The following is a 26,184-nucleotide window of genomic DNA, read 5'->3' on the forward strand; positions in this document are numbered from 1 at the left end:
AACAAAACCCCACAGGCCCCTACAAATCTATGAAATGTAAGTCTTTGTGAAAACTGGGCTAGTGTGCCAAAACTCTCTGTGCTGTCAGCACTGACAATACTTGACCCTAAAAGACATAACTTTGGAGGATGAGAGAACAAAAAAGGAAAAGCCAACCACTTGCATTTTTACCGCTTCACAGATATGTTTGCTGCAATGGTAGTTACGCACTCTTATTTTTCTGGTGATCCATTTTGTGTAACACTAGAGAATATTTTCAAGCAAGTAAGCATCAGAGATATCATTACATATTTTCTCCTCCCTTCTGCTGAGCAGCCTCAGTGAGGCCTGACATGAACAGCTCTGAATGACAAGCTGTATAATCTGAAAGTCTGCGCTTTCTATATTCATGTGAATAAAGCCATCCTAATAGATAAATAGCGCCACAAGTAGTACACTTCTATTCACAGTAACTTCTCTTATTCTAGACCAATAATCGGAGTAAAAAACAAAACAAAAAACCACAGCTGACAAAACCCCCAAACAAACAAAAAATATCAGCCTCATCATGGGTATAACTATGTAATTTACTTTCATAATGCATGAAAAGTTGGAGTGAAAACTGCTTCAGTTGCTGAATAAGATTAGATCTGTTCCTATATATTATCAATTTTAAAAAGTAGTATTAGCCTATGTGCTTCACAAAAACGTTAATTTACCATCCACAAGAAATTTTTCTGGGAGCTACAGAAATAAGCTGTATATACATGCTTTTGATCTGTTTCTTTCTCAGAACACTACAACCTCGGACCTCCACATCTAGTACTGCCCTAGCCTCCTCACAGCTCTCCTCAATACCCTCTGGCTGGCTAGCTGTGGAAGTGAATATTCATATTGACATTCACTTTCATAGTACCTCTTAAAACAGATACAATCCAGATATTGCCCATCCTTCCCCAAGGTGGAAAGCAGCATTAATTCCGGTTTGTATTCTGCATAGCTAGCAACTCTTTATGAAGTTTTACAAACGCAATATCCTAAGTGTCTGTGCTTCTGAAACTGGTGCACAACAGAACATTCTCATAAAGCCCTGTTTTCTTCAAAAGCCGAGCTAAAAAAAAAAAAAAAAAAAAAAAAAAAAAAATCTAAATAAGAATCTGTGACACTTCTGTTGAAAAAATAATTTATCATTTGCATTTACAAGATTTAATCAGACGGCTAATCCATCCAACCTTACTATATTATACCTGAGAAATGGAACTTGCTAGACAAGCGTTTATAAAAACATGTCCTTTCTCATCACATCTTTGCTTAGAAATGTAAAAAGAATTTGAAGGACAAGTCAGCTGTCTCTTTGAGGAAGGAAGGGAAGAAATTCTTATACCCACTCTGAAGAATAACATTAAATCCATTTTAGAAACTAATTTCTCTCACATCTTTTGAAAATTATGTTTGACATTAAATAACTGAACTAATCCACTCGGTGAATATGTAGCTTAAAGACAAGACCTTACTATAAATTAGGACACTTGAAGCAAAAAAGTGGTGTAAAGGTGGGGTGGATGGACATGGCATGAGCACTAGAATATAAAGAATAAAGAAGAACCAGATGATAAGGTAGATGCTTCTCATGTCAGAAAGAAAGAAGATTTGAAGCTATTGAAAAGGAAACATACTATTAAACAGTAACTTGTGAAATTCATTGCACTAAGTGTTTGGCCTAAATAATGTTAACAAAACTAAACAAAAATTAGACACACACACACACACATATATATATATATATATGCATGTATATCTCTATATGCACATACATAAATAACCTCCAAATCGTGAAGATGAACAGAACAGCACAGTGAAGTCCTCATTCCCATGCCAACTACCAACTCCACAAACTTTCAAACCAAGATTTGCTATCAAATCCAAGCATTTCTTGATCACTCTCATAATTCTGCTGAAAACACTTTTTCTTATTAATATAATTCAGTGGCAGTAACAGCACACAACTTATCAATGTCTCCTGAAAAAGTCTTAAAGTACACAAAAACATTAGATTTTTTTCCCCCCTTAAAATTCACACAATTAACTCAAATCTACTGCTAGAACTTAACAAAAGTACACCTCAATCTACACGTACATGCCTGAAAGAAAGAAGCTGATACTACTACTGCAGGTGGAATACAGTTGTTTTGGAACAGATGACCAAAAGAAAACTATTTTCTAAAAGCAGCCTAAAAGAATTGCTATCTTGAGTTTAACCGCAAAATACTAGTCCAGGTGTCTTCACTGACAGTGTCTTGTCACAGTGCTGTGTAAGTCCCATGCAAGGAAACCCCTCACCCTTTAGAACCTTACACTTAAAAAGCATTTTAAATTCACTGAAAGAATTTTCAAACAGATGCTGTGTGCTCCCAGCAAAACACTGGTAATTAAGACAACAGCCAAACTCTACACCAAGATTTACTACTGACTGAAGTGTAGACTTTATTACCATTAGTTGCACCTGAAACCAAAGAAAGTATATATTCTCCTCAGTCAAATAAGGCAAAAGTTACAGGCAGTTAAGACGTCTTACATAGAACACTAACGTCTGACACATATTCAAGAACTCATCATGAACTCCACTTTACCTAAATGAAGCCTCAGCAGGCTTATTCTCTTTCATAACTCCCTCTTCATCAGTGTCAAGTATTCCAAAACAAGCAATCAATTAGAAAAAAACAGATATAAATAAGCTATCAAGACATGGGAAAAGCCATGATCCTGCATCTCCTCATTAACTATCCTCAATGCTTTTTTGTTCATGTTTGACATCTAGAGTTATACATAATCCTCATGTACTCGAAAGTTCTCATGAAAATAACTTCTGTATCAGTAAACACAGTTGATTTAGATAACAAGTGATCTTCAGAATAAGCTACATCTTTCATGCTATAAATCCTTAAAATCTTTGAAGAAGCTTCAAAGTCTCTGATTTGTAGGAGGACCTCAAACTCTAAAGTTCGTATTTATGTTAAAGATGCACTTATCCCCCTGGAAATTCACCCCAAGCTATAAAGCCTTGGGAAAAAACATTGTGTCACACACGGTCCAGAGTTTCTTGTAGGCTTAGTAGTCAGGAATTCACAAGATGTTTTCTGTTCTCAGTGTACTGCAGAGAACAGCTACAGACCTCAACCCCACTGCTACTCCAGGCAACTGCTGGCTAGTCACCACAATGAACACTGAAACACTCTCCTGTAATTTCATGGCCACCTCCTCCTCTGGGGAGGACTTAAGCACCACAGAGAAATAAACCAGGTCTACCTGGCTAGGATTTAGGTAGTGAGAAGGGAGAAATGATGCATGTCTGAATGGTTCACATAGCTTGTTCCAGCAGACCCCTCATTTGCCATCCTGTGTACTAAATAACTCTTGACTCTCATTGTCACCACTGAATACAGAATAAAATCAATTGCTGGTACTGAATGGGATTATGTAAAGTTTAGAGTCAACGTTGCACAGGTGATCTTAATTATCTTAATTCTAATAGCTTTTTTTTTTTTCAAATCTACTTTTTTTTTTTTTTAAACAACTAGATGTCTTTAACTTTCCTCTCTATTTTTATAAACACCTATTCCAAAAAAAGATGTGTGGGGAAAAAAAGCAACTTTTTTTTTTTTTTTTTTAAAACAAGACTTCATTTTTACCAATTTATACAATAATTTACTTCTGCTTCATGTGTCTAGTTTCTATCTTACAAAGAAGAGGAATCAACGGGATTTAAAAGCACTGTTGTATTATTTTGCAGATGTGCAAACATATTTTCTGAAGATTTCTTAAGACAAATTGAAACAGCTGAAGAATCAGTAGTGAATTAAAAAAAAAGTTCTCATTGTTAAATCACTTACCATATGTACTACTTCAGGGTAAATAGGTTCTGTAATCACATTGCGATTGTGTGTGATATATTCTACCATTTCACTTAAAGCTGCTCGTTTAACTTCCTTCCACTTTAGGTCACTTAGTGGATCAGAAACAAAGTCAAAAAGTACACAACACTGTCGTAACTTCTGGATAAAAAGCTTTTCTTGATCAGCAGGAGGAACATCTGAAAAGTGAAAATAATTGGTTATAAATTACATTGTAGTGGACTTTACTCTTCTCCCCATTTTTACTTCCTGAAACACTGGCATAGCAGAGTTTAAGACTACAAGCAAGCTTTCTGAATCTTCAAATGACTTTCAGTAATATAATGATACAGAGTATGAACCCCAGTAAAACACACTGTACATGACAGCATTTAACAAAATTGCAACAGTGATGCATACTTGCCTTCACCAGAAATAGCTACTACATGGAAAAAATACATCCTTTAAAAAAATGCCTCAAGGAATTCCCCAAACAGCTCAGTTCGTATAAAGAATATTTTGCCTAATTTATAGAAATACTCTGGTTTTAATATTAGAGATAAATGGGTAGATCTTCAGTTTCTGCATTACATTTAACCCAGAGCCACTTTTTAAACCTGAGAGCTGCTATCTCAAAGAGTTAATTTTTATATCAAGTACCTCCTATGACACAACAGGCTGCAGTAACCACATCAAAGCACAGAACAAGTACTCAATATTTTTTTATACTTCATTAACACAAGAAATGTTTAAAGAAACCTGAGCAACACACTTGGGATTTTCAACTATTTGGTCAATTTGTAACACTATTTTCCAAGTTTGTTTCACATGTACAAGAGTTAAGACTTGCATTATCAATCTATTCAAGCATTGTAAGAGGAGTCTGTCTGGTTAACTCTGGCCACTGCTGCAAAATTAAATTACACTGGCCTTCTAGAAAAGGCCATACTTAATCACCAGGTTTAATATATGACAAAAATTAACAGTAAATTTTAAAACAAATTGAGTAAATACCTCATCTGATATTTATTCATTGTTTAATCATCACTCAGATGCAGCTGATAATAAACTATTTTGATGTCTCTCTTCTGTGATACCTATTAAAAGTATTTCACAGGCTTCAGATATCCTGAGACCAGACTCCCTCATCTTCAATAACAAACAAGAATATTTGCATTTGTTTGGTAACACACAATAATTCATTGTCTGTATCACTGTATTTGAGACAAAGGTCACCTTGCCTTATACAGTCCTCTGTGCAGTGGTATTTTTATTGTTTGACAAGGATACTTAGGTTATAAAAAACCGTTAAATTTTTACCTCCCAATTTTTACTTCCTGTGCTTTACACCTTAATCCTCCCTGCTTATCCTTTGTAATGAATTATTTAGCACTTGCATGTAAAGCAAAATTAGTATGCACAGTTCAAACTTGATACACAGAATCAGTAAGTAAGCCAGCACTACTTACAAAGAACTGTAAAAAAATTAAAAATATACTCATATTGACATAAAACCATCAATTATATTTTGCAACTAAAGCAAGCCTAAATCACTGGGTCCAGATAGAGATGTAGAAGTTTAAGTTTAGGTTACTGTTAAGAAAGAACTAACACTAGACAGATCTTTAGAAACATGTATATGTCAACAAATTAAAATACCTCCTATTGCTAACATTTCAACAGTTACAGAAGTTATGCCTTTTAAATTCTAGTGAGCTTTAGCCTCAAGGCAAGACAATTCTGCATGTGCTTTATTTTTCACTTAAGTAATCCCATGAGGAGTTAAGATGGCTAATGCATGTGAAATTACAGATCATTATACACAGCAAAAACTTTCAGGAAAGGAACCTTAAACTTTCAGTATTTCGGAAATACTAAGGTAACTGGCCAGAGGTAAAGAAAGTAGTACCGTATTTTGACAGCAGCAAAAATTCACGTCAAACAGTTAAAATAGCCACATGACTACAGCACTAAGCTTAAAACAACAAATGTGAACATACCACAGATAATCTGTGTAAATTAACACTGTAACACATTATTTTTCTGCATAATTACTTTTTTATTATTAAGGTATGAACTGCTAAGACATTAATAGCATGTTAAAAACCAAAGCAAGACTAGACTGCCTTTGTAAATAATTCTGAAGTTTCTTCTTCCAGTTGATGACTTTTCTTTTTCCTTAGAGGATCATAAAATGTTAAACTTTCCTTGAACACAAACAGCAAAAGCTACCTTCAAACAAAGTATTTCAAGTGGTACTACTGAACCACACAGCCTAACACGTACATGTACAACCTAATAAACTGAATGTCCGACATATCTACAGTCCAGCTGATGAAATACAATGAGTTGCTCTCCTTTAAGTACCTGACAACTTCTAAAGGTAACAAAAGCTGGAGTAGCTCCTCCCTCCCCAAGAGAAGTTGTTTTCAAAAGTATTTTTGTTATAATAAACCTGGAGGACATATTTGGTTTAAAACAGCTGGCATTTTTTTTCGATGTATACTGAATTGCTCTGAAGATTAATTCCTGAAAAAAAATGTAAAGCAATAGCCCTGAAGAACATAGAGAATAAAAATGTACATGAAAGAAACCATGAGTTACAGACTTCAGTGTCATCAAGACACCTGGTATAGCAAAGACTTCAAGAATGAAAAAGAGGGTGCTAAATGACAGAGGTCCCCCAAATAGAACAACTTTCTGACAAATAAACCAAAATTCCTGTCCAATGTTTTGAACAAACTGAAGATACTTTAAGCCACAAAAATTCTGTATCTGAATACACACACTTTTGTCTATTTGGATTAAAAACTATAGCAATGAATAACTTCTGGAAAAAAAAGAGTATTTAATCAATTAGTTTGCATCCTGAAAGCCAGTTAAATTTATGACCTAAATGTAAAAAGTCTAGGATGTACAAAGTGGTTGGAGTGGTTGCCTTTCCCCAATTAACTGTGAAATGGAAAGTGGTTCAACCTGAAGCGTAACAAGACAATTTGACTTGGGGATACTGTTATGAATATATACTCCACAAAATCTGAAGCCTCAACAGAAACTATATTCATACAAGTAATGGACATACAATTACAGTGATTTACAGTACACTAACCTGAAAGGAAACATTAAAGCTGCAATTACTACTAATCTCAGAAGTTAAAGACTGAAGACTAAGAGGGTCAAGAAACACCCTCAACAAGGTAAGCAACCTCTCATCATTTATTCTGAAATGCCTTAACTATTTTAAGCAGCTCAGTCATCCTTGTTATTCTATCAGAGAGAAGTGTTTTCTATACAGACTGAGAATTTTATATTTCTAAGCAACTGTGTTTTATTTGCTGTTTTCTTCCCCCTTAAAAACATTCATCAAGCATTCATTCAAGTGTCCAGACCTCAAATCTCTTGTGGTACTTGTCTGGAGTGCTTGCCATCAAACCAAGATCATCTCGACTTTTAAGGTTTGAAAGGATGATTTCAGCATGACAGAAAATTGAAGGTGGCTAAGCAGCTGACTTGAGTAGACCATAATTCTTGTGCCGAGAATGTATGCACACCTGCAGAGCAACTCTGAGACACCCAAGAAGTCATTTACCCTCAGCCACATGCCAGGGACTATCTGGTTACATTCCATCAATTGACTGCACATCGACTTCTACATCACTTTCCACTTCAATTAAGCGGTAACTCCTGACTTCCAATTGCTGAAGTTAACCGACATATTTGATGAGTGTCATTAGGTAAAAGTTTCTATAATTGTGCAACTCCGGTGCTCCAATCCTCAACGTCATGAGAAGACCATGGTTAATCAGAAACTACTCCTTACAATTATTCCAAAACTGACATTTGAAGCTATTAATTGAGCATTTTTTAAAAAAACCAAAACAACACCCCTCCAAAACCAAGTCCAAACAAAAAAACCCCATAAACACCCCCCCCTCCATTTGTTAGCTACTATTTACATCATGTTCACAGAATCTGTTTCTAAATAGTAGCACTAGTATAATCTTAAAACTCTTAATTCAATCCAAACGCTTATCCCTATCAGTAATCATACTTTAAATGAGAGATATTTCTGGTCTACTAGAACAGGAGCATAGTTTTCCAGAATCACAAAGAATTTGAGTCTTATATTTGGATTGGATGCCCAGCAATTCCTGACACAGGTTTACACAAATATGTAATGGCATATTTTATGCCTAAATCCACATTATTTATTCTACTGTCCTTTTTGTAAGAAAAAAAATACACTAGCAGTATCAAAGAAGGGAGGTACTATCATAGCAATGTAAGCCTATGGGCCTGAGGGAATCAGCTTTTTTGTACTTTTCAAGTTGTTCAGAATTTCTTTCCTTTTAAACCCAGAGTAATTGTTAGATTTGTTACACAAGAAACCTACTGTGAGAAACGCTCAGTTGCCAGTTACCAAGGGCTCAGACAGGGTGCGGGGTGGAGCACTCTTTATTACCTTCTTGCAGGACCGGGCGCCCCCCCCAGGTGGACGCACCTAACAGCCACCGTGCAATGGTTTACACCCCTTCTCCCGACCGCGAGTTCCCTCCCCTGAGTCCTCACCGGCTGAGTACTACAGGGTGTACAGACTTCCCGAACCGCCTACCGATACGCCCCTTCATGTATGTGTTCACACCTCGCATGTCCATGGAAATGAACCTTGGCTTTCTCCAGGGCGGAGAAGTTAATATGCAAGAGCTCATCACGCAAAGCGTACTAAGACAGAAAAAGTTCAAAATTCAGGTTCCCGAGTCCCTCGGTATCTGCGTCCATCTAAAGCCATTTCCAAGTACTGGTCATCACAGTTGACAAAAGCATTACCTGTCTTCTAGCCCCAGGTCAGGGATTTCAATGGCTGTGAACAGTTCGCGTTAATCGCTCCTGCCATTTCCATCAGGCTGAATATGCAAAAACAACATTCCTTCCCTTACACTACCAAGGTGCAAGCTTGTGCTGGGTTTGTGGTGGGTTTCTGGTAGTGGGAGAAGGGTCTACAGTGGAGACCCCTGTAAGAAGCTTCTCAAAAGCTCCCCTGGCACCAAGTCGGACCCACCTCTGGCCAAGGCTGAGCCAGTTAGCCGTGATGGTTGCACATCTGTGACAGCGTATTTAATAAGAGGAACCTGAGCAGGGGTTGGAACTTTAAGGATGTGTAACAAGCACACTCTGCGAACACTAAGGTCAACGTAAGGAAGGAATGAAGGAAGGAGGAAGAAGAGAGGGAGGTGTGGCAGAGCAGAGCGCCCCTCTGTATGCCGTGGTGAGACAGCAGGGCCGCCCCTGCCACCCATGGAAGTCACCGGAGGAGCAGAGATCCGCCTGTGGGGGACCCCACACCGGAGCAGAAGGCTGTGCCCGAAGGGGGGCGAGTCTCTACGGGAAGGGGGCCCCCGCTGTTGTAGTTCCTCCCGCTGGGAGGACTGCAGCACGAAGGGTGACCCTCTCCCTGTCCTTATCTCAATTCCTAAGCCTTTTGTCCTTCACAGGCTGTGAGGAAGGGACTGCTGCGTGCTTGTGCAGTTGCCCTCTAGGCTCAAACCACAACAAAGCTCTAACCCTTCTGGATGAAGAGTACTGACAGAGAAGTAGCTATTCAATTTTAAATCTTCAACACCATCTTAGACTGTGGCCTTGTCACATAAACTTGCTGGCAAGTACAGAATGTGTTTCTTTCCACTGTATAACTGATACCAGCTGTGCTTTTATTATCAGACTATATCACTCTCTGAAAGGGAGCACTTTCAGTCCATATCTCATTTTGAAACAGCCAGGTAAACAGCTATCGACTGCCTTAGCAGAACACAGGTAATTGGTTCTAAAATTCGAACAGTTGATTTTGTATGAAAACAATTTCTTGGAAGCTTCAGGTAGGTCTTCAGCAGTTCTTACTGCAAGTTAAAGGTAAATGAGCTCACTGCAAACAAACTGTTCACACTAGTAACTGTCCTCCCTCCGTCCTTGCTTGCTTCTCAGCCAGGATGTGGCATCATTATGCATGCAGGAGCTACCGAGAGACTACAACACTCTGAGAAACCACCTTCCCTCCCTCCCCCCAAGGTACAGTGTTGCTACAGAACTGAAACATTCTATCAAGTTTTTTCCTGTCTTCATATTAAAACAAATGTTGCCTTGTTTAAGAAAATTAGAAATAGAAAAAGTAACAATAAACCAGAAATCGCTTAAGTTCAGTTCTTACATGCCTGAAAATACATTCAGTATTGTACAATACGTGAACATTTTTGCATTGTAGGACTACAAAGAACTTACTGTTCTCTGGATCTCTGGATAACATTTTTCATGTTCCTTCAAATCTAAAAATCAGATTTTTAGTTTGGTATTGTAATTGTGTCATCACTGGACACTGATGATTTATCCATCCCCTATCTTTTTCACAGAAGCCAATTTTTCTATGACAGTGGTGTAACTTAATAGTTGCTGAATGGAGGACAAAAGGCAAGGCAGGGTAAGTAGGTGACCCAGAGATGGCACACAAAACAGCTGTTCTCTAGTACAGATTTGAACTGAAATAAACCTAGAAGTTTAAAGGTTTTAGGTCATGTCCTGACAGGAAGAATAGTTGATTCAATTTCTACCACAAAACACAATTTGTGGTCAGTAAAACTCACTATGTTACATCATTTTGAAAGCAGAAAACAGGAGACATGGTTGATAATTTGCAGAAAATACACACAGAAGATAAAATACTTCTCAGTTGTGTGAGCACTTTCTTGCTCATATATATAAAGGCTCAGCAGAGGTACCAGTTTTGATTGGCTGACAGCTCCCCATTTCAGCAGAAGAAAAATAGCTACTAGTCAGGCTATGTACACACACATCAGTAAAAAAATATCCTCTCATTTTAAATGGGTAGCTACATTTTTTTTCATAGAGGAACTGACACAGGCATTTAAGTCAAAGAAGACACAGACCACCACACAGAGAAGCAGCATGTGCAAAACAATAGAAAAAAAAAGACTAAAACCCACATGCTAAAAGTAACTGCTTCTTTAAGACACGGGTGTAGAGCAAAAGCCAGAGCATGTAAGCCGATTCCTGCTTGCAAGTAGATGGTACATCTTATGAAATGCGTCTGCAAACCTACTGAAGGGCTAGTGTTTTAATGATATGGAAAAACAACATCTAACTGTCAACTAGGATGCTGCTCAGAACATACCAATATTGGTAATACGGTCCCTTCTGCTGGTCAAAAGCACATACTAGTGTAGTTCAAATTTAATGTCCATTAGAAAATCAAGCAGCGTTAAAGATTTAGTGAAGTCTTGTAATTTGCACTATGTAGTTTTCCTTCAACAAGGGGAGTTCAGTCTCTTGCAATGTTCTGATAGTAACATGGCAGCATTTTTTCACAGAATAAGAGTTCAAATAATAAGAAAAATGGAAATTGTCAGACATGAAGACTGCAAAGCATGGGAAAAAGGACATAATCTGTTGAAACATGGATTTACCAGAATTAGCACTTTTTCCAGAACTAGTGATCAAGTCTGTAAAAAAAAGAACACGACAATCACAGAAAACTAGAAAGAGTTCAAAAGCTTGTTTAATGTTTGTAAAATTCAGTTTTGTTTTGAAACAGTTAAATTACTATCTTAATCCACAGCAAGAAATACTTTTCTGTGTTAGAGAACTTAATTTTTATTGCATTTCTATTATTTGACAAACTCATTACAGTTTTCACTGATTTTATTGAAATCATGGTGACAATAATTAACACTAGTTAGATATGACACTCTTCCAGTTAAGAGTATTCTATCCTAATTCATGATGTTGCAAATAAGGGGGTGGCAGAGGGAAGTAGTCTTCCAATTCATGCTTGGAAAAGTTTAATTAAAGCTATTACTTCTAGCAGCACTTAAAAATAAACTTGAGGAATATAAGAAAGTACTATAATTATATACAATATGCAATACATTTTATAGTTAACTAGCAACCCTGGGAGTGGGAGTTTGGCTGCGGATAGCTCAAAGCAGGCAAGATATTGTATGCATACATTGGACTAGAAAATACATAAAACATACTGCTGCTTTTGTTTTCTTTGGAACATCATTGATCCCGTAGAAGCATTTCTTTGGCAAAAGAAATGTTTAAAACAAGAAAAATGACCACAGAAACCAAAGCCACAGAAACACTCATGGAAAAACAGAGTGCTTGTATTAGACTCAAGAGAACATGATATATAAACATTTTGAGTGTCACAGAAGAGGAGCAAACTTCCCCTCTTTATCTCACTATCAAAGATAAAAGGATGCACATGTAAGCAATCTAAAGTGTCATAGAAGAATGCAGGCTTATTCCAAAAGAACTGAGCTGTAAGTTTAAGCTCCTTTGCAACTACCATGTATTATACCTGTAAACACTCCTACAAAGTAGTTCAACAGTTTTGAGGGGTTTTTTGAAACAACGCATTTTGTGTCAGAAACAGGACACTGAAGATTAGATGGACTTTCAGTCAGACCTACAACAACAAAGCTCATGATTCCCAAAAAAACTCCTGATCAATAATTAAAAATATTTTACAGGTACTTAGAGCTTCCCTAAGGTTTACAAGAAAATGCTTACTATTCCAACCAGCTATTATAATAGTAAAATTGTTTTGTTCGAGGCCAGTTAGAAGGCAAGCTGAGAATGGTAGGGGGATGGCACAAGGGAATTTCCCAATCTCAAGCAGTACTTGGGCAGCACACTGAAATTTCCAAAGCATGACCCTTGACTGCATCAGCTGCCTTTATGCAGCACAGTGACACTCAGTAGCAGTCTGGGCATTCAGAAGAGGGTGGGGGAAAGAGAGCCAACTGTAATTATGCACTATGTCCACTCCTTCGCTTTCAAGGAACTGAGCTGCTGCCAGAAATACCTTTTGGCTGTTCTTCCAATAACACATATTTGTAGCTGGAAATAAAAGATGCTTTTCATTTCCCTGCATTTGGAGAAACTGCACTATTCCTAACTGCTGCTGTTTCACATTTGGTAATGCACCTGATAAAGACTGCCACCCAAAATATGAGAACTACTTGCCTTTATGTTAATAGGAAATTTGAGAACAATACTTAAAATCATATATATGCGGGACATTTTCTACCTAGGATTCAAAAGCAAGCTGCACTTCACTTTATTTTCAAGAAGTTAAATTTTTTGGACATTCAGGTACTCCAGTGTTTTTATTTTTAAAAAGTTTTATTTCCAGAGAACAACTCCTGGTTAGTAGTGAATATTCAAGCCTTATTTTTTCAATAAAAGCAATAGCAGTGCTATTGCTTCCATGCTGATCTGCAGTCTGGATCTAGCCATAACTCCATTTAAGATTTTGAAAATTTTTTTTCATCTATGACAGCTTCTGTACAAAACTATTTCTTAATCATGATACAAAAGCAGAAAGGGGGGAGGTAGGTGCAAGATGTTGGAATTAAGTAGAAAAGTACACAACATTTAAAATGTTTTTTTCTCTACATAAGAAAACTCTTGGCTAAATTTTCATCCAGATGAACAGCTTTTCATTGAATTCTAAGACTTTTAAAGCAATATATTCTTCCATTTAATGGGAAAAAAGGAAGGGCTGTTAGAATCAAATAAACTATTATGAGACTAATTAAACATCAACAGAAAAAAAAAGCTGCCACCCAAAGTCCCCACATTTTAAGAGAGCCTGAAAGGAATGAGAACCACGTGTTCTGTCAGTCCTGGAGTGAAGCTCAAAACAGGTGCTTCGCAACACTAATCTCCTCTGAAAGCTGTAGTCGTTGAGGAATCCAGTGCTGAAGGCTATTGCTGGTGGCAGCTATCTCCTAACAATAAAATTACACTGTGGTTTTGAGGATAGAGAAACTAAGTTAATGACATTTAACTGTCACAGATTTAAGATGGGAGATTTTAAGGACTAACTGGTAATGAAGTGAGAAAAAAGCCTACTGTCATTTTGCACTATTTGGCATAATTTTTACATACTAAATCTGAGGCACCAAAATTACTTCCAATAATGTATTTTCCAGGTGATATCATAAGTCTAATGATGATAAAAGTAGATCAACAGTGAATAATCTGTGCACCTAATTATATAATGATTTTTCAAAAGTGGACCAACAACACCCTGCACCTAAGCTTCTGCTATACAAAGAATTTTATCAGAAGTCAACTATTTTCTTAGAAGCCATATGAAATTTTAAACAACCTTGAGAATGTGTTTGTAATAATATTTAAGAGAAATAAGGACTTTTAGACTATAGTAAAATGTTTACAAATAGGAAAAGTGGTAACTGTATAAATACTTTAAAGGCAATGCACCATAAAGAGGAAAACAGGAATGCTTATACAGGAAATGACAAGTGAAACAAGCAGAAATGGGCTTGAGCTAGTGAAATAAAAATCACACCTGAAAATCAAGGAGAAAAATGACAGGGAGGATAATCAAATAGACAACTGAAGAAAAACCTGCCCTAACAAGGGAAGAGACAAACCAAACAGAAAGAACTCTCAGTACATATTTTTGGCATGCATACAGTTAATATGACAGTAAAACTAATTTTTAAACACAAAGCACTTACAGAAGGAGAGAAATCCTCAATTTCCTAGCCTTTACAATGTCCTTGAATCCATTCTCATGGTGTAAAAACAAACCTATTATGCAACATTTTCAACTGCATTTGAAAACTTTAAAACTGCTTTTAACTATATATAACAGTCTCTCTGAAAAAAATGAACCACTGTGGTGAGACCAGACTTTAGTTACACTACAGGACGTGTGCATGGTGTAATTCAGAAGATTTATATTAAGTAAACTAAAGAAACCCATGAACACCTGGTTGAAATAAGTATCAGCTAATGAAGCCTAACCATCTGCTATAAGCACCCAAATTGCACACACCAACCCATAATTCTAGTCAGATACCACACATGAGTGTAACTAACTTGCCAATCAATGTTACCTGTCACACATCTATGATAAATACCATTCAAGGAACAATCAACTGACAAAATGTAAAATAACTTGGTTACTTCCCCAAGGCGTATCAGCTTGCTACTTCTTCTCCTCACTCCCTGGACATATACTAAATGCCAGGGTTACCACTTACTTTCTGTTGGATGCTTCTGAATGACAAAACAGCTGAATTTAATGATGACATGTACAATAGCTGTTAACAGGTATCACAAGAATTCACTGAAGAATGCTGGGTTCTGTGTTGGCTTAGAAAGATGACACAGTAGATTAGAAAGCATGAAGAAAAGCCCCCATGGTTTTATACAGTCAAATTTTAGATCTCACACCCTAATGCAACCTAAACCAAATGCTCAGCCCCCATGCAAGAACTCTGGTTATTTATAAGCACAATTACATGCACTTTCCGGTTTGTCTCAATCTAACATTTATTTTAATTAACAAAAGCTTCCATAACCTTTCCTTGATGAAAACACTGAATCAGCTTTCTACATTCTCCATACTTTACAAAATTAGAAATTGGATGGGGAATAGGGTAAGTCTGTCTTCAGAAGTCTGTTCACAGGAAGAGCTTTAACAAAAGTTCAGGTAACTGAGCCGAGATGCAAACTAAGGTCCTGAATGGATAATCAACAATTAAGATCAATCCTAATCACCACACAGCATTAAAACTTCCATCAGTCATTACAAGATATGCAAAAGTATCACCAAATACCACCAGGACTTTTTTGTGGTTTTCAGGAGAATAATTTCTTAATAAATTCTAATAGTAAGTTACATTCCCTGTGTGTGGGTTTTTGTTTGGTTTGGTTTTAGGTTTTGGGGGGTGGTGGTGATGGTGCTGGTGGTTTTTTTTTTTTTTTAATTTCCTGAAAAATCCTACTTTCTAATTCAGGGCATAGTTTTTCTAACTTTTTAGCGTAAGCAACACTTCCTCAGTCCTGTATGCCTGTGAAATTCAGGCACCTTTTGTGATGTGACACAGCTAAAAGAAATGGTCAAGCATGACAGCAACGTTTTGGGAAGAAGAAAGAAATAATATCAGAGCGAGCTCAGTAACTTGCTTAGCACCCAATGCTGGCCATGTCACATGCTAACAACAATTACTTCAAATGCTACCAGCAGTTACCAGCAGTTCCCTGCTGGGAAATTAAAATTACCTTTCAGTAAGGAAAGTTTTGACTCAGGTATAGTAGAAAGCCACTTATGCCCATTTCAAAGTGTACTAAAATATGTACTTTCAACATAATCCTATCTTAATAAGATTAAAGATATAAGACACCTGCATGTTTTGCCAGAAATTAAGTGCTTAATAATTTTCCATTTAACTCAGTAATCATTCCTGCACGATCCAACATTATTTTGATAATATGAGGAAAGCAATGAATGTACCTTTCCTTCAAACATATTTCTTCAATCTCTAGTCAAACTAATCTTCAGTCTCACAAAGGAATTCTAGTAAGAACAGAAACTGTACCTGTCAGCAACAGTGCCCCTAACAGAGTATGTTGCTTAGCTGTCAGAAAAGCAGACATTCTGCTGGTAACTTGCACCAAATTTCCACTCCTCTCACACAGAAGAGTGGAGAATTTCATTACACAATGCATTTAAATGGGAGACTCCAACAAATCTGTAAATTTACAGGGCACAATCAAGTTGCTTGGCTTTATGAGCTATGAATCTAACACTGACCCACTACTGCACGTCCAGAACCCCCAGACATGTTTAGACATCTTCCAGCACATTTCCCAAAATATTAATTTTACTTACAATTTTCTTTTTAAACAGAGATTTAGATGTGTAAAGAAAACAATTTACTTTAATTTCTTCCATTTAAAAATAAGCTTTAGGATTCCTTACCCCTTAAGGGTATTTTAATGAATTAATGAATACCAGGCTTCCATTAAGAGGGAGTGAGAAAAGTTATGCAGTGAAGCATATGCTCAAAATTTTACTTTAGAGAGGATGTGTTTATTCTGATTCAAAGGTCAGTAAGATCTTAATTTCCTACTGGAACAAAAGAGAAGTTTTTATAGTATGCAAATAACTTTTAAGAGTCCTCAGAAAAACCCTGTGCATCAATTTTTGGATTTTAGGATACTTTATATAGAAAATTAGGTGTAACAGGAGCAAAAGATATTAAAATACTCTGGGGATACATTAGAAGAAAGATTCTAGTGTTAAGACTAGTTATAGTTTGTTTGGAAATGTATTTGAAGAAAAACTTATTACACTCACAAGACAGCACAATTTTTCCTTATACTACTTATGAGATTTCAAGCTTTGATCAAGTTCAAGCTTTCTTTCCAACATGGCTTGAAAGAACACAGGACACCTTTGCACCACTGGCTTTCAATTTAAATACAAAGGCAATATGAGAATTTGGTTCTAGCGGCTGTGTGAAGCCACACAGCTGGCAACTTTACTCCAAAAAATGCAAATTGAAAATCTTCCATAAAGCTCCTCAAAATGAAACAGTTTCAGATTAGTAGACTACTAGAAACTAAGTTCCAAATTAATAATTTTACTTTGTTTTTTACATACTTTACATTTCACGTATCTTTTTTTTTCTTTATATAACTTTATAAAGAAAATGTTTACTTCATGAAATTCAGATTATCAGTAATAAGAGCAATTATGAAAACTGACATAAAACTTTAACTTCTACTACTGATAACAATCCAGAGTCAGACACCACCCCTAATTTTAACCACATTTGAAAAAGAAAACTTAATTGACAAGTTATAGCAGAAAAGATACTACATGATTTGTATGTGCATTAAGTGGAATTGACTAGAAGAGGTGCGGACTTGGCTTTACGATCTCATGCAATCAGAGCATCCTTTAACTCAAGTTTTGTCACTTGAGACAAGCATGTGGGCAGAAGCCAAGTACCTGCCCAAGTACCAGCTCTGTTAGGCTGTACTTTCACTGCTATAGGGTATTTACCTCTGGCACAAAGGTTAGAACATAAAAACCACCTCCACCAGAGGAACATCTTGTCTGCGTATGATGTAAATATTTCTGTATCTATTAAATATTGCTGGTGGTCACTTAATCTGCACAGTTTACAATACAGTTTCAGTAGCTAACGCTATTTGACAGCACATGGAGAGAATTAGCTGACTCCACAGAAGTTTAAATTATTTATTAAAAGCTTTGGACATAAATGGAAAAAAATTTCCTCAGAAACAGATGACACTGAATTTTAATCTTAAAATATATTTCATAACAACAATCATGAAACGGAAGATTTTTTTATATACAAATAAAAATTTGGGAAAATATGAACTTGGGCCAATACAACTTTGCTTGAAAGGGCGTGCAAATTACACCATGAGTCAATAAAAGTAACTTAAAAATTCCATCTGACTACCTTCCTATAATTTCACGGAATTTTGAGCTCAACAAAAAGTCCCCTCCAGACGTTTTACAGTCATACCCTTAGAGGACTTTAAGTGCAGTGTGAACACTTAAAATCCTCATTGTTTCCAGCAGCAGACCTTACACATACACTCTTCATATGTAAAAACAGCCCAAGATGAAATAAGAGGTATGACCAAATGACAAGATCATACAGAGTAAAAGCAGTAAAATATATCCTCCAAAAGTGATGCACAGGAAGTGAAGAGTTAATAAGCATGTCACTGTGTTAAATGCAATAGGAGCGATAACTAAGCAACCTCTGTTAAGCCTGCTCTTGGTCAAGTCTTAAAAATACTCTGCATGAGCTGCTTCAGTATATACCAGCAAAAACCCATCAGTCTTTATCTGGCTATGCACCGGGGCTGTAAATGGATGTGCTTCGAAAAAAACCTAGCAAAACCACACAAGAGGCAATATGGTAACACAGTCATTTGTACCAATACCAGTCCTTTGACAATTCTGATTATTATCCAATGCTCACTGATGAAACTCTTCAGTAAGCATTTCACAATCCTACAGATACGAGGCGCCTAGGTTCATTGAGAATGCTTGTTCTTGAGGAAGATGGGCTCGTTTCTTTTTTTTCAGGCAACACTTTTAGAAAGGAACAGCAGACGGGTTTCAAAGCTAATGATTCAGTGTACAACTGGTTAAGCAATGTTAAAGAAAAGCAGTGGATGAGATCTTGCTATGAGGATATAGGAAACTTTGGACAAGGTGGATGACTGTGAGCTCCAAGCTCAGGCTGAGTACCAATGGAGTCTGGGCGGCTTGGTAGGAAGGCACAGGTACTGGCCCAAACACACAGTTCTCACCCCTTCAGATTATCCAATTATAATTGGCTCATATGGGTGAAAAAAGGGAAGAACAAGCATTTTTATCTCCTTTAAGTCTTACCTAAGGTTTATCCGTTTGATCCAAAACCAACACCAACTATGACCCCCAAACAGGACAGATAACATGTGCTAGCCATGGGAAATCCCATTTATTGGATTAGCAGGACTAAAAAAAGTTTTGACAGTCTTTTGCACAGGAATTTTCCCACAAAAGTAAAAACAACCTGCAATTTTACAAGTAGCTGCAATTTTTAAATTCGCTGAAGGAGAATTAGCATAATTAAACATTGTGATGGAAGCCTCTCTGAAAAAAATTAAGATGTCTACTCTGTGTATCCTTCTTCCCATGAAGATTTTACTCACTTCTCACAACAAAGAGTCACAGTATGTTAAATGTTTACTAAAACTAAATGTGTTGAAGGATTAAAGGAAATTAATATTTAAATAAACATACATGCTCAGACCAGTTAAAATACTTCATCCCTTAAAAATACCTACTTATGTGGAAAATGCAAGATGTGGGTGAAGGTGAGGATTATCATTACAAAGAAAATACAGAAGGAATAAAAGATATTCATTTTCCACTGCAGTATACACTAATAGAAAAAAAAAAAGTAGCATGAAAAGTGACAGATTTTTAGGTATGCTTTCATGATCAGCATAGGCCAGTTTCAGACTATAATAAAACACTAATACCCCCAAAAAAGGCAAACTGAGCACATACAAAGAAAAATGTGTTTGAAATTTATCAAGTTATTGGACAGTATTAGAAAGTTGGTAGATGACAGTGATCCCTCGATCTTTACACTTTTAACATAATGTTTTTATAATGCAGGAAGATTACCAGAAACATGTTGTAAGGATCTGTGGTAGAAATGATACTGTTCAACATTTTCATGAACACCACAGAAGATGAATAGCAAGGTCACAGTTTGCTAATGATGTATTCATTGTCAGTTTAAAGCTTGTTAGAAAGAGCTACAGAAAAATCTCACAATACTGAGTAAATGAATTCGATCTATTAGATCTTTCCAAAAGGTGACAAATGTAAAGTAATGTGGGTGAAAATAGCTGCCTGTGTACATTTATGAGTTCAGGCTTTGGAAGATACTTTTAGAGTTATGGATGTTCTGTAAAAAACACATACCTGCCACAGGTTTTTTACTACTGCTGAGATCCTAACAGAATATTAAGAAATGAACAAAACATCCTTTTGTTGTGCCAATATTTTTAATACTGCATACAGTTTCAGTCATCTGTCTTTTGTCAACACATGGGAAAGAACCACTTAAAGCACCGTAACACTGAAAACTGAGTTAACACAGAGGTAAAAGTACTACTAATAGGCAGGCTGGCACCAAACATACTAAAAAGTCTATCTTAGTAGCTGAAAGGAAAAGAATACAAAAAAAAAAGAGCTTACAATAAAAATATTGCTTTTAAATTTTTTTAAAGGTGCATTAAAATTGTTATTGTAATATATGGTAAAGCTAGTCATTTTTTTGGTTCCACACGCAAAGGATGACAGAATCACCGAATAATTTTCATCAGAAGGGACAGTCTCATTTCTGCTAGTCTAATTCCCCACTTAAAGCAAGGTAAGCTGGATACACCTGGCTGCTCCTGGCACTGCCCAGTCAAGTTTTAAGTATCTTCAAGCCCAGAGGTTTCTCAGCCCCTTTTGGAATTTTGATCCAGTGTTTAATCATATTTATGGTGAAAACTTTTTCTCCTTGTATACAACTGCAGTCTCCTGTGTTGCAACTCCTTTTGGTTACTTCTCACTCAGCCACTGTGGACCTCTGAGAAGAGCTTAGCTCTGTCCTCTGCACCCTCCCATTAGTTAGCTGAAGACAAGATCTTCCCCTCAGCCTTTGCTTCCTCAGGCCAAACCAACTGAGTTCTCTCAGCCCCCTTTTGTACATCATGACATTAATGGCTACTGTTCTGCATGCTGACTTGGCTCTGTATTACTTTTGAAACATGAGTTTTGGCCTCTGCTTCCCATTTAATTACAAAATGGATTTAATTTTTTTTTTTTTTTTAGCTCTAACAATTCCTGCAAAGCAAGAGTCATCATGATTTTTAGCAAGTATGGTTAGATAGAAGTTTCTTTAGGTCAACTATTTTCCAAGAAAAAGAAACACATGCTGGGTTCTTTCTAAAGGACAGTGTGAAGCTTTTCTTCTTTAAGAAATAAACGGCATACCTCAGGTTTAAATGCAATATACAGCTCACTTCAAAGTTGTTTCCTATGTTCACACACTGTCAAAAGGGACTTGACCTTTCATAGCCAAGTATGAAAATACAAAGTAAGTGGAAATGCACCTTGCAATAGCTAGATAGCACTCGGTTGCTGTAAGAACCTGACAGTAGTTCATGGGGATCAGTAATTTTTCAGCTCCAAGATGCAAAGTGGCCCAACCTTGGGTAGAACACAACCACCACAAGCTTGATGCTGTGTTAGTACCTAACCCAACAGAAGAATAATCTTTCACTACACTTCAACAAGCATACAAATTTCTACCTAAATACTCAGATATTTGTGTACAGATGTGAATACATTACATATACAGATATGTACATACATTTATATATATACACATAAACATATATGTGTATATATACATATATATACACATTTACATATACAGCTATGAAAACATTACCACTGACTTTTTAGCCCTGTAGAAAGCCACCAAGTCAAGATGGAATATGAACTACCTTCCTCCATCCCTTGCTCAAGATTAATATATACAAGGACCACAAAAAAAAAAACCCAAACAAAACCAAAACCGGACAAAGTTAACATTCACATCATCTTTGAAAAAAGAGTCAAAGCATCTTTAACAAAGTTTAAAGTAACTTAAATAATGACAAAGTCAAATCTGTCAAAAAAAATTTTCTGCTCTAGAAGGCAGATGACAAGGATGGACAATGAGATACTTGGAACAGGTTATGGCCTACAGGAAGCATCTGTTTGAGTTGAGAGTTGAGAACACGGTACATCAGGGTGTTCCCACCCTCCTTCCCACACAACTTTCAGTATGTCTTGCAAAACACCTTGAAAATAATTTTTGAAAAGCACTAACAAACAATATTAGACCCAGCCAGTCAGCAACAAAGCCACTGAACTAAATTCTATATTCTCCTTATTCTGCCATTTCAGATCAGAGTTTTACCTGTATTTTGTTCAAGTACCTGTGTCTCGAGTTTATAAAAACACTGAGATTTGGGCTACTTGTTTACTGATACAACAGTATTAAGAGACTTTTCTTAACAGCACTGAACTGAAAAATGTCTGCCCCCCTGCAATAAACATTTACAGTCTGCCTACTGAATGAATTACAAATATCTTCTAGCTGTAACCGCACTCTGTAATACAGCTGCAGTTTTCAGCAAGACAATTCAAAACAGTAAATATGAACTGGTAAGTCTGAAGTTTGTCCTAATTCATGCTGCTTTTACGGCTGCTTTCTTTGCTTGAAATGCTGAGATATAAATCAAATTCCTTCCCCCAGGCCTCATCTCATTTATGTGGATCCTCCTGTCAAGGTCTTGAGTGCACTTCCATCACCCTAGGGATTTAGCTGCCAGAAGGGCTCCATAAGGAGAATGATGCATCCTGAAAGCACCATCCAGCTCTGCTTCCCTCCTTGGTGTAAAAATCTTAAATTCACTATACTTAATAATACCCTCTTCTCTGATGTCCTAATGTCATCTTCACAGCTAGGGACCTGTCTACACACAAAGCTCCTAAAGGAGCTTTCCATGCAGATGTCCCACAATCAGTTGCTTTGGCTACACCATTTGTTTCACAGCCAGCTACAAGCTCAAGTCTCTATCCAGGATCACAGATCACAGCAGTTATTTCATGGCCATAATGGCTGCTCAAACTGAAACTAATTTTCTTGGAAGCTTTGGATCATTCCAATACAAGGCAAGTTTCCAGTTCACCATGATAACCAATGACAAGCAGCTCAGCTGACTATTATGCACTGTCTTTGTACACTAGAAAGATAATTGCAGCAGTAGCATAACTCGGATCTCCTGGAAAGCCTGTTGTGGGTGGAATGACCAAGGGCTCGCTACTCCTGCAGGCCAAACACTCTCACTGAGCCAGTGCTTTCAGCACAAGCGAATAACATACACAGTAATGGCTCCACACCATTTGTGTTCAGTGTGGATTAGGCTCTTTTGGTGCTTGGTATTTTTTAACAACAGGTCCAAAGTCATCTTCTGCAGACCTGATTTCTACACATTTGTCTTGAACAACTGCCAACAGTCTACGGTTGTGACAAAGGGCATAGTTCCACAGTATCTGAATGAAGAAAGGAGAGCAGGTGTTACGGACAGTGATCAAGGGTAAGCCAATAGTCCAGTGGCTGCTGAACAAGTCCACAGTATAGAGACACACCAAGTCAGGTAGTCAATGCATCAGGATCAAGATCAATGAGGTACGTGGCTGGACCACCACATAGGTGCATCCCAGCTGAGGCAGTGACTAAGGCCAAGGGCCTGAGCTTGAAGACAATTTCTGAGTGAAAGGGGAACCGTGACAAGACTTCTCACAGCTCTTCCCACAGCAGTGTGACTCAAGATTACATGGCTGCACCACATCCAAGATGACCTTAAGCATCCACAGCCAAAGGAGCTGCTGGAGGACAGGGTATCTGGGGCCCCAACACCTCCCATCCTACAAATACTTACTGCTCCTCCTTATTGATGATGGTGCAGATATCAGCGACAGCAACAGCAGTCAGTAAGATTATGATACCCTTATTTCCTGTTCACAAGGCTGATAAAATAATTTTTAAAAACCACTTGCATCTATTTTTCCAACTGTGCTGCTTTGGCAAAGCTTTAAGTAGTCTAGACAATAAAGCTGTCAGCAGTTCAGAAGGGGCAGGAGGAAGGGGAAAAAGCTCCCATGCAATGCCAAATCAGAAGATCTCCTTTTTATTCTACAAATATTACATACTCTGTATAATCCGGGTATAAAAGCTTTAGAATTAACTTTAAAAGCAAGACTGTAGTATTTATTTAGAGAGAAGTCCTGACAGCATAGTCCGCAAGGCTTCACAGATTAAAAATAAGATTAAGGCCAAATGTGGTAGCTACAATATAAGGGTAAAATAAAATACAACACAACACACTATCTCATTAATTTAATGATTCTATAAAATTCGTGATAAAGCAGTACACCTTATCTACTACATCAGACTAGATCCACCAGAAACAGAGGGGCTTTTGCCCTCCCCCCACATTGACACTGAAGTTTTAGCTCTTACAGCTGCAAAGAGGAGTACTTCTAGAAATTTAATCCTATACTACATGATGTTAAAGAATAATTGTAAAACCAGCATTGATTGAGATACAGTAAACATGTATCACTAGGCTTCAGTTACCAGTTATTTTTTACCACTATTAATTTTCCATGTATTGTTCTGACAGGCTTCATTTTGGAGGCAGAGTAGTATTGGTAACATCAGAGAAGCTAGTGGGATGAGGTACACACAAACACACAAAACAACTTCTGTATATTCGTATTTATGGAAGAGATGCTTTTCCTCTTCTAGTGTCAAGAAACTCCCCCGGGCTGTAATACTAGAAACCCATCTTAGTTCCTACCACCAGAAAAATGCAAAACAATCTCCCAGTTATTCCTTAACTGCTTACAAGAAAATCCACTCTCATCACCCATTAAAAAAAACCCAAACTAACAAAAAACCAACAACAAACCAACCCCACAAGAAAAAACAAACCACAAAACCCCTTAACATCTACTTTACTACTGCACTATCCAGTGCACCAAAAATTTAGGTCTAAGGAAAGTAAATTTCAGAACAGTTTCTTAAAATCCATTGTTTCCACAATTATGTATTTGATTGGAGCAACAACATGGATAAATTCACTGACAAGAACCTTGTTCATGTATTGAGACAAAGGATTATTAAGGTTCATCCCTTACAAGATTTCATCATTCTCATTTCAACCTTGGCTTAAACCTTTAAAAGATGGTGCTTCTCCCCTTCCAAAAGGCAGCATCTATCACAGAATTAAGGTGATTTGCGCAGAGTGAAAAGCAAAGGCCTGTCTACAGGTCAGGCAGTTGCACTGATATTCCCTTGACAACAAGCACAGTCCCTATTCTAACTCAAGGGAATTTTATTGCATTTCCCCCCCCACTCACAGACCAAAATTAGAGTCTTCTAGAATATATCCAGTCTCACTTCAGACAGAGAATATACGGCTCTTTTAAAAGGTAAAGAGCAATCGTGATTTCTTAATACATGAGGAGCAGTGCTCCTGTTTTAAAGGAGCAGACTGCTGAACAGTTGGGGTTTTTTTTTAAACTTTCAAAGCATAATTTTTTCAGCGTATGGAACATTAATGAAAAAATACTCTTTTCAGTACTAACATCTAGCCTACGCCAGTGAAAACTGAGAAAAACAAAGGTGATTAAGACCACTATCAGCTGTGTTTCTTGCATATAAATGCTATTGTTCAAGGTGTGCTGATCCCAGCTAATACATGTTCTGCTTTCATAAAAAAGTTATAAAGCAAAACCACCTTAAGGAGGAAATTAAAACAAGAAAAACCTTTTGCTGGTTAACAGCCAGCTAAAAAAATACACAAAAAATCTCTTAGTAACGTAAAATTTTACTAGCTGCAAAATACTGAACACGAGCTACACACTCAAGTATGCAAAAGTGTCACACCAACACGTATTTTCCCCATTGAAATATGAAAAAACGTAGATTTGCAACACACTAATTGTCTAAAGCAAGAAGAACATATTCTGTGAAGAAATTCAACATTCAGAGCTGCACAAAGCGACAGGCACGTAAGAGCTTGCTTGTTAAAGCTGAATGGCATCTCTTCTAGGAAATGCTTTCTGAATACATAAAGGATATTTTCATAACAAATGTCACATCTCTTCCCCCCCTCCTCCTCCAATTCTTTTACAAGCTGCAGTGAGTTTTAAAGAAGCTCTATCTGACCGATTCACACAAAAAAGGCTTTGAAGCACACCAAGCGTTTGCCCTTATTCTATAGAAAGTGTATAGCGATAACTTGGCCCTTCCCTCCCCCCACT

At 37.1% G+C, this 26,184-nt stretch overlaps 1 protein-coding gene across 2 annotated transcripts in view; it reads right to left on the bottom strand.

Annotated features, from left to right (window-relative positions):
- PPP2R5C (protein phosphatase 2 regulatory subunit B'gamma) overlaps window positions 1-26,184 on the bottom strand; it is an 84,480-nt gene that overhangs the window by 29,391 nt on the left and 28,905 nt on the right. For both annotated transcript variants that reach the window (XM_026849534.1, XM_026849533.1), the window contains one exon: window positions 3,870-4,069. In XM_026849534.1, the coding sequence (XP_026705335.1) occupies window positions 3,870-3,938 (69 nt within the window). In that variant the 5' untranslated portion in view covers window positions 3,939-4,069. The remainder of the gene's footprint in view (window positions 1-3,869; window positions 4,070-26,184) is intronic.

The sequence above is a fragment of the Athene cunicularia genome (genome assembly GCF_003259725.1).
Source record: "Athene cunicularia isolate RWA chromosome 5 unlocalized genomic scaffold, athCun1 chr5_part1, whole genome shotgun sequence".
In the NCBI taxonomy this organism is placed as follows: Eukaryota; Metazoa; Chordata; class Aves; order Strigiformes; family Strigidae; genus Athene; species Athene cunicularia.